Source organism: Thunnus thynnus, chromosome 20 (genome assembly GCF_963924715.1).
Source record: "Thunnus thynnus chromosome 20, fThuThy2.1, whole genome shotgun sequence".
NCBI classification, from domain to species: domain Eukaryota; kingdom Metazoa; phylum Chordata; class Actinopteri; order Scombriformes; family Scombridae; genus Thunnus; species Thunnus thynnus.
In genome coordinates this window covers 1943913-1953917 of record NC_089536.1, presented here as the reverse complement: position 1 = coordinate 1953917, position 10005 = coordinate 1943913, and the positions used below count along the sequence as shown (strand labels likewise).

At 39.4% G+C, this 10005-nt stretch overlaps 1 protein-coding gene across 3 annotated transcripts; it reads right to left on the bottom strand.

The window, feature by feature from the left end:
• Positions 1–1504: 1504 nt before the first annotated feature.
• LOC137172074 (microfibril-associated glycoprotein 4-like) lies at positions 1505–9804 on the bottom strand. Of its 3 annotated transcripts, none has more exons than XM_067576333.1 (6): positions 9727–9804; positions 9355–9510; positions 8716–8754; positions 2782–2878; positions 2514–2681; positions 1509–2015 (listed from the first exon to the last, which is right to left on the bottom strand). In XM_067576333.1, the coding sequence occupies exons 1-6, from the start codon at positions 9733–9735 to the stop codon at positions 1762–1764; spliced, it is 723 nt and encodes a 240-aa protein (XP_067432434.1). In that variant the 5' UTR covers positions 9736–9804; the 3' UTR covers positions 1509–1761. The 3 variants fall into 3 exon arrangements, with proteins under 3 accessions (XP_067432437.1, XP_067432434.1, XP_067432436.1); XM_067576335.1 differs by lacking the exon at positions 8716–8754 and adding an exon at positions 3012–3050; XM_067576336.1 differs by lacking the exons at positions 8716–8754; positions 9355–9510; positions 9727–9804 and adding exons at positions 3012–3050; positions 3823–3840 and having other exon boundaries at positions 1505–2015.
• Between the last annotated feature and the right edge of the window lie 201 nt (positions 9805–10005).

The window sequence follows — 10005 nt, the reverse complement described above, 5'->3', positions numbered from 1 at the left end:
ACATGTGCATGAAGCTTTCTAAACCACTACTCCAACACGTCCTCACACCGAGACGACAGAGTAGATCTATTTCCAATGACTCCAAAACCACATGAATGAATGTTTTCAGCGCCCTCATAAGGACGGATGGAGACCAGATGGAGATCTATCTATCACTGGGTCAGAATTTTACCCTGTTTGGGTCAATATGGCACCAATGCAATATTAGGTTACCTTAACCTAGTAGCAGTCTGTAATTTTGACCAGCGTTTCACACAAGTTCAGGTTGTAGCTGAAAATTGTCACAAATATTTTGTTTCTTGTACAAAATGATGTGTATATGATTTTAAAATGATATACAAGTTACTAAGAACCAATAACAAACAGTGACATGTAAGTTTAAAAAGAGTGGAACAGATTGTAACAAACTTTAGTTTGGGTAAATAATAAAAAATAACAATAAAACTGGCTGAAAACAACCACTTGTCTTGAGTGGTTTTCTATTATGAGCTTAATGTAGTTTAAGTATTGCAGTAAAAGTACATAAGTATTATGAGCTTGATGTAGTTAAAGTATTGCAGTAAAAGTACATAAGTATTATGAGCTTGATGTAGTTTAAGTATTGCAGTAAAAGTACATAAGTATTATGAGCTTGATGTAGTTAAAGTATTGCAGTAAAAGTACATAAGTATTATGAGCTTGATGTAGTTAAAGTATTGCAGTAAAAGTAGTGGTTTGGTCCCTCTGACTGATATATTATTATATATGACATCATTAGATTATTAATAGTGAAGCATCAGTGTTAGAGCAGCATGTTACTGTTGTAGCTGCTGGAGGTGCAGCTAGTTTACACTACTTTATATACAGTTAGCTAGTTTAGTCCAGTGGTTCCCAACCTAGGGGTCGGGCCCCTCCAAAGGGTCAGCAGATAAATCTGAGGGGTCGTGAGATGATTAATGGGAGAGGAAAGAAGAAAAAATAATGTTCTGATACACAAATCTGTTTTCAGTTTTTGGACTTTTTCTCTAATCATTGATTTGCAAGACGTCAAAAGCCAAAAAGGTTGGAAACCACTGGTTTCATCTTTAACGATGTGTTGTATTTTAAAAGCTTGTTATATTATCCATTTTGTCAAATCTTCATCTGAAAAGTAAAGCTGTCAAATAAATGTAGTGGAGTAGAAAGTACAATATTTCCCTCTGAAATGTAGAAAGTAGCATCACATGGAAATACTCCAGTAAAGTAGAAGTACCTGAACATTGTACTTAAGTACAGTACTTGAGTAAATGTAGTCAGTTATTTTCCACCACTGTTTGACAGTGTGAGGGTTCATGTGTAGTTTGTGTCCTGCTGAAAGCTCAGATATACAGTCAGTCTGTGGATACAACTAGATGGAACTAATACAGACAACAGAGACATCTAGTGGTGGAACATGTTCATTTCAACAGAGTTCAAGCTGCTTTTAGCTCCAATACAAGTCAATTCCATCTGTCATTTGGTTCGTCATCACTTCAGTGATGTCATGTGATGTTCCTGATGGAAGCTGCTCTGTATTTGTTCCTCTGGATCCTCCACTAAGTTCCCCACCTGTCCAATCATTTCTCTACACCAACAGCTGTTTGACACAAGACTTTACACCCAGCAGCTGCTCACAAACACACTCTACACCTGACTTTTATTGATGCTGGAAATATTTATTTGAAGTATATGTGAAGTTACAGACTAGATCAGAGAGAAAGAAAGAGATCAACAGATATTCTGCTGATTGTTTGTTCTGGAGAATTACTGCACAGGACGAATCTTCATGCTGATGGTCTTCAGGGAGTAGTCATGACCCTTCCACTGGTACCACTCCACTCCTACATAAGTCACAGTGTCATCAGCCCCCCAGCGATAAACCCCGTTGGGGTTTGCATTGTGACAGTCGCTGTACCAGAACGCCCCCAGGCGGAGTTTGGCACAGTTACTGCTGCTGGAGTCCTGGTCTTTGTCGAAGGTGGTGAACTTCTGTCCGTTGTGATAACTCAGGGAGTCTCCTACAGAAACACAAGAAAACAACAAGTGTATGATCACAACACTACTGCTAATGACACCATATTATATAATGTTATATAACTATTAACACTACAACTGTCACTACTAATACAGTACTACTGCTATGGTTACCACTTGTACAAATACTTCTAGTGCTACTAGTACTGCATCTGCTGCTGCTACTGTAACATAACAACATACGGTATGTCATGTAGACAAGAACTGCAAAAGGTTGAAGGGATATAAACACCTGAAACCTGCTGGGCCTCATTTACATTGTTTACCTTTAAATGTGTTTATAAAAACCAAAGCTTCCATGTAATTAATAAAACATGAACAGACCACAGATTTGTTGTTACTGACTTGAAAATCTTTGTGAATCTGTCTTTAGCTGAAAGAATCAAACAAATAATCCAATATAAGGACAGAAATCTTCAGTGTCTCCATGTGGAAACTAAACATCAGAAAAACAAAACTACTACCTGCTAACAGTAACTGACCTGCTCCTCCATCAGTGAATCCAGACACATGCAGTGTGTATCCATAGGACTCTGGATCGATGGAGAACGAGGAGTAACGAGCAGACGCTTTGTTTCCACTGAAGTCCTCCATGTCGACCAGCAGCTCGTATTTTTTCCTCAGAGTCAGATGGAAGAGACTCTCAAGACCTGAAAACACACAAACATGAAGTCACGTCAGAGTTTAATGTTTGTTTTTATGAACAGTTTCATGAAGTCACATGACTGTTAGTTTGGTTTCATTTCTCACCGAGCCAGTACTCTCCAGCAGCGATACCAAAGCCCTCCTTGTAGTGATCCCAGGGCCTGTAGAAGTTCACCGAGCCATCCATCCTCCTCTGGAACACCTGGGGGAGGGAGGGTTAACTCGATAAACACAAGATCTCTGACAGCTCATGATTTATTGTGAAGGTCCAACAGGAAGTGTTCATACTGAAAAACACTCAGCTGTGACTTGATGACTTCAGTTCAAAAACTCACCGTCCAACGTCCTCCGTCTGAGTCCATGTCACAGTACACCTACACACAAACACTCTCATTAATAAATATGCTGCTTTAGTTAAAACTACATTCAATCAATCAGCAGCTGCCACGTCTTGAGGCTGAAGTATCTTAAATTGATAAAATAATGATAAAAACATTATTCCAACAATCATTTCCTTTCCTGATGCACTCAATACATACTGTTTGTGATGCATTCAAGAGGTTAGGTGGTTTTAAATTACAAATAACTTTTCTTTATAGGGGGGAGGGGTAGGGGGACCCCTCTCAATTGTGTATCCTTCAGAGTTTTCTCCTCCATTTTAAAACATAACCAGACGCCCATGGTGAGGAGCACTGATCTTTCTTATCCTAGGTTTGGAAGAAAAATATATTTACTATCTGGAGTGTATATCAAAAATGCTGCCCAATAAACACAAATTAGCAAAAAGAAAGTCTTATGAAAAATGTGTTGGTTCATAAGGTCAAAGAGAGGTTGAGTGAGTCAGTTGACCAAAAATATTGTTACTTTATTATGAAACCTTAGCACAATTTAGCTAAAGTAGCTAACGTTAGCCCATATGTACACAAGCTGCAACTCTGGGCTTCAAACTGGTTTCAAGGCAAACTAATGGGTGATGTCACACCTTGCCACGTCCATCTTTATATACAGTCTGTGTATCCAACCAGTAACACGACTACCTCCACTTATATCTGCTGGTTTAGTAGAATCAACTTGAACTGTCTTCACATGGTGACTCATCTTTGAACCAACATCTTCTAACTGAGTCCCAGAGAGGATGAAGTGTACCTGGACAGCAGACGTGGCTCCGAAACTATTTGCTGAAGGAGTGGAAACATAATGTCGTTGAGTGTCTGTGTCTCTGTTTATATGACTTTGTTTGGATCCAAACCAGACATCCACCCACATCGTGAGAACTCTGCTCCATTAAGTTAAGATAATATTTGATTTTAGAGTTGAGTTCAGCTACCTGGGCAATGTCATCTCCTCTGACACCAACATTGACAAAGAGATGGACAGCAGACAAGCCACCTAAAGTCATCGTGTACCATGCCATCGTGCTGACCACCCTCCTGTATGGTGCTGAGTCGTGGGTCCTGTACTTGAACATTTCCATCAGCAGTGCCTCCGCTCCATCCTCAACATTCGTTGAAGTGGTTACATCACTGATGTAGAGGTGCTGTAAACAGCAGGGCTCACCAGCATTGAGGCTGTGTGGGCCACATCTTTAGCATGGATGGTAACCACCTCCTAAAGGTCCTCGTCCTGTACAGTGAACTGTCTAGTGGCCACAGTGACAGAAAGGATCCACACAAATGCTATAAAGATACTCTCAAAAGGTCCTTCGCCAATTGCAATATTGGTCCATTGCTACAGATCAGTCTAAGTGGCGTCAGTAAACCCTCCTAGCCTCTATCAGCTTTGGAGCAAGCCGCAGGGCCATCCCAGAGGAGGAGGCAAAAGAGAAAGAACGGGAAGTAAGACCCATTAGAACCCCCTGTAGGCCTGACGTTCAACCATAGCTGCTGTAGGAGGCCCTGCCCATCTCAGATAGGCTTAGTCAGCCACAAGTCAACATCCTTCCTCATCTTCATTCAGCAACACCATACAATGCAAACATTTCAGTCCATGTTGGACTTTCCTCAGTGCAAAATGAGGCATACATGATGAATCAGCCTGTATGTAGGTTACTCTACAGGTGCATCAATCAATGATCAAGGACTGATTGAACACCCATGAAGCCAATTGTCAGTAGATCAGGTCATTACAAACAAATTAGGATAATAGCAACAACACATTCTCATACACATACTGATTTATATACATACAAATGTTAGAATTTACACCAAGAATAGGACCCACCGACACAGAAAGACAATAAGATGGAGTCACAGATAACTGGTCTTATCTGACTCTTCATTCAAGCCACTAGGGTAGCATTTCTCAACGGGGTGGTGCTACCCCCCAGGGGGCAGCTAGAGAATGTTGGGGGCTGCATTTTGCTCTCATTTATGGTTGCTCTAGCTTCTCTGTCCTCTCCTCTGCTGTATTTGCAGGTGCCTGTATTTAGCTTAGTTTGTAATGTCTATTAAAATTTGGCAAATTCCTGTAAACTTATAGCTACTGGCTGAAACAGTCCCTCCTCTCAACCAGCAGCAGAGGGAGGAGGAGGAGGACAGGATGAAGATATTGACTGATGTCCATGTTCTTCAGTCTTTCTAAACTTCACTCATTATTTTAATGTCAGGAATGTTATTTATTTTACTTTATTCTACTGTTGCTGTTGTAAGAAACGATATTTTGTCATATTTAGAATATAAAGCTCTTCTAATCCTGTTCTGAATTTATTATTATTTTTCAAATAATAATTCAAAAACCTCAAATTCTTTAGTAATGAAAAAGAACCGATAAGAGTATTGATAAATATTCTCATTTCTTTCTTCTGGAGTTAAGTTCATCCCACTAACACAGTCAACAAAGCAACATAACTCATCACTATAACGACTGTCTCTACTGTTATCAGATCATTTTAACACCTGCAGATAAAGTCATAATGAAAACTGTTAGTTACGTTACTTTTTATGCTAAAAAATAATCTGAATCAAGCTGATGAGTGAAGGTGAAATTAATCAGCAGCTTCAACCAGGAAACCAACCAGAAGAAAGACAAACATGTAACTGACAGCAGGACATTTTTAAGGTCTAAGGATTCACAAACAGTCTCAACTCTCTGTATTCATCTTTAACCTGAAGTGTTCTTTACGGAAATATGATCACAGAACAACAGCTCTGAACTCTGGAATAAAAAACCTGGAGCAAAAGTCAAATATTGACAGACAGTATAAAGCTTTATCAGTTGGATCATGAAGTCTGATGTGTTCCTTTTATTCCAACAAGGAAATAAAAAGTGCTGAGATGGCATTAATGCAGTCTGTTGAATATCTGTGATATGTGTAAAACGGGACAAATAAATTGTTTGTGGATAAGATAACGATAAAATTTGAACCATAGTTGTCCCTACAGCTGGCTGGTGGCTCCAGCCTGACTATCACAGTTCAAATCCATTCACTATAAGCCTGTTTTACCAATGTTTGGTGATTGATTATTATTTTTTATGGCACACGATGCATTTTCTTAATGAATACTGTAATGATAATTGTCCAAAATTGTGTGAAAATGCATAGTTTTTAGTCAAATAACATCAAAATTTCTTGGGAGAGGAACCCCAAACCTCCCAACCAAAACCGCTGTGGGCCAGGCCCTTGAACTGGATATTTTATTTGACTGCTGCAGGTCCAATTATTTAATTAACTGCATAGCATTATAATAAACAACAACAATCATATCATATCAGGAAAATGGTGCAGACCAAGACAAAATGCTACCAGTAGGCTATTCTATCTAATACCTCAGCTATGGATTCATATCCTTCTTTTTTTCCAGTAGCATCAGACTTTTTCCTTAGTAGGCTGTTTTCTGTTGGAATAATTAATAGAATGCTCTTTGCTTGGCCGGCTGTCAAATTTCTAACTGTTGCTTTTTTTTTAACTCATAAATATAATTTCTATTCACATGGTTTATTTGCTCCCTGCATGGGAAACTAATGATAATGATATTCCAATTGTCCACTTCAATCAAATCTGATATTTGGCATCCAATGACATGCATTTTTAATGATATAACACAAACTAATAATCAACATTAATATTCAGGGGAGACAATCAGCCTACATTTTAATTGATGGGGGGCAGTAAGGGACCTGGATAATGGATAGGGGGGCACTGGCCCAAAAAGGTTAAGAACCACTGCACTAGGGTGCATCGTTTTAAGGTAGAGTATATGCATAATGATAATAACAAAGATGTTAATATTACTCTGGTACTTAGCCTACAGGAACTCCAGTGATGGTGATTCAGTATTTAGTCTGCATTGAAAAATATTTCTGACATTAAAAAGCAGCATTTGGTACCAAAGGATCACCAAAACCCAAGAATTGTTTAAAGGATGTTTGATGCAGCTTTTATCTCTGTATATCTTCTGCTGTCTGGACACTGGATCCTCCCTCACAGCCACGGCATTGGCCCATCGAGGTGCACTGATTAGTTCATCAAGTGTCTGATGTCCAATTACAGCCGCATGCAAATAATTTATATAAACTGCAATTACAGCAATAAAAACCCAGTTACTGCAAAAAAGGAAAGCAATTAAATACAGAAACATTTAAAATATTCAAACCACAGCAAATATATAACACTAATAAAACAAAAATATTAATATCTGCTGAGTGACATGAAGCTTAACTTTGATCTTTAGATAAATGCTGTAAATCAGCTGTATGTTGTTGTGTTGACACAATCAGTAGCTGCACTCTGTGTACATTTACTCAAGTACTGTTCTTGGAGGAGGAACATCTGGAAGGTTCACCTCTGCTGGCTGTGATCCCTCACTGTCTTCCCACCCTGAACACACATTACTGCTGCCAGGAGTCGAACCGAGCGAGTCTGAATGAGAACCTGTCAGTCTAATGTCTCATTTTCTAATTTAAATATTTAAGCGTTTTATCTCGTCATCACTAAGATGTCTGGAAACAGACTGTTTAATGTGTGTGTGTACTGTAATGACAGTGTGGCCTGTTTACAATCTGCGTTGTGTTGTTTTCAGTTTTTGGACTTTTTCTCTAATCTTTGATTTTTGCTGAAATATTGGATCATTTGAACATTTATTGAAATGAAAGCATGTGAGAAGTTTAGAGGGAAAAATCACTATTTGGTGGAGCTGTTAACAACTCATAGACATGTGAAATGTGACCCCGACTCTACATCTGACTTTTATTGATGCTGGAAATATTTATTTGAAGTATATGTGAGGTTACAGACTAGATCAGAGAGAAAGAAAGAAAGAGATCAACAGATATTCTGCTGTTTGTTCGTTCTGGAGAATTACTGCACAGGACGAATCTTCATGCTGATGGTCTTCAGGGAGTAGTTAGAGCCCTTCCATGGGCCCCACTCCACTCCTACAGTAAAGATAGTGTCATCAGCCACCCAGCGATAAATCCCATTGGAGTTTGCTTGTCTACAGACGTTGTACCAGAACGCCCCCAGGAATTGTCTGGCACAGTTAGCGTTGTCGGAGTCCTGGTTTTTGTCGAAGGTGGAGAACTTCTGTCCGTTGTGAGTTTCCAGGCCGTCTCCTACAGAAACACAAGAAAACAACAAGTGTCTGATCACAACACTACTGCTAATGACACCATATTACATAATGTTATATAACTATTAACACTACGACTGTCACTACTAATACAGTACTACTGCTATGACTACCATTTGCACAAATACTTCTAGTACTACTAGTACTGCATCTGCTGCTGCTACTGTAACATTACAACATACAGTATGTCATGTAGACAAGAACTGCAAAAGGTTGAAGGGATATAAACACCTGAAATCTGCTGGGCCTCATTTACATTGTTTCCCTTTAAATGTGTTTATAAAAACCAAAGCTTCCTGTAGAACCTGTAGAAGTTCAGCAAGCCGTCCATCCTCCTCTGGAACACCTGGGGGGGGGGGAATAAACACACAAGATCTCTGACAGCTCATGATTTATTGTGAAGGTCCAACAGGAAGTGTTCATATTGAAAAACACTCAGCTGTGACTTGATGACTTCAGTTCCAAAACTCACCGTCCACCGTCCTCCGTCTGAGTCCATGTCACAGTACACCTACACACAAACACTCTCATTAATAAATATGCTGCTTTAGTTAAAACTACATTCAATCAATCAGCAGCTGCCACGTCTTGAATCTGAAGTATCTTAAAGTGCCCCCAACGGCTGCTAGCTGCTCCAACTGACTCCCATTCAAAAAGCCTCAACTTCTCTCTAGAAATAGTGAGTCAATCATTGTTTTCAAGTCATTTCAGTCTCAGTCTCTATATTCAGTCCCTCTAATAAGTGTGCAGGTGGTCATTTTGGATATTACTGTTCCATTAAAGGACCAGTTTGTAAGATTATTTCACTAAGTTTAATGTTACTTGATTTTGAAACCTGCCCTGTTAGCACAATTTAGCTAAAGTAGCTAACGTTAGCACATATGTACACAAGCTGCAACTCTGGGCTTCAAACAGTTTTTTTTGCAAACTAATGGGTGACATCACACCTTGCTACGTCCATCTTTATATACAGTCTGTGTATCCAACCAGTCATATGACTTCCACCAGTTATATCTGCTGGTTTAGTAGAATCAACCTGAACTGTCTTCACATGGTGACTCATCTTTGAACCAACATCTTCTAACTGTGTCCCAGAGAGGATGAAGTGTACCTGGACAGCAGACGTGGCTCCGATGGGATAGATGGTGTACACTCCGCTGGGTCGGGTGTTGTCATGGTTATAGATGTCACTGCAGTCCAGCGGGAGGACGAGACGTAAGCAGGAGGTCAACGCTGGAGCCAGCAGGAGGAGAACCACTGAAACCAGCTGGAACAGAAACACAGCAGCAGACACAAAATGAACTAAAACTAAACTAAGTGGGAAGATTCACTCTCCAATTTAGTTAAAACAAGTGACTTTCCTGTAGAAAATAAAGAAAAGTTAATTGTACGAAACTCTTGTCACCACAGACTATTTCAGAGAATCTGACTGAAAGTACTGATCTATATTAATTCAGTCAGGTGTATAAAGTCACAAACTTACCTTCATCATCAGAGTTCTACTGAGGTGATATGATGAAAATCTTGATATCAGTCAGTCTGGACACTCTGATGTGTCTGAGCTGTATTTACATCCCAAAGATTAATAAATGACTGAACAGCTGCTACTCCACACCAATAAAACTATTTGCTGAATGAGTGGAAACATAATGTCGTTGAGTGTCTGTGTCTCTGTTTACACGACCAAAGAGGCCGTTCTCAATTAACTTTCATGAATTGAAAAACAAACTGTGAAACAGCAGCAACTACGCTTATACTCTGT

Excerpts from the sequence above, each read along its gene's own strand:
- LOC137172074 (XM_067576333.1), bottom strand. Across the intron at positions 8,755-9,354 it reads GAGCCACGTCTGCTGTCCAG|GTGTACTGTGACATGGACTC; the intron begins GTACACTTCATC and ends GTTTGTGTGTAG. Across the intron at positions 2,016-2,513 it reads ATTCACTGATGGAGGAGCAG|GAGACTCCCTGAGTTATCAC; the intron begins GTCAGTTACTGT and ends GTGTTTCTGTAG.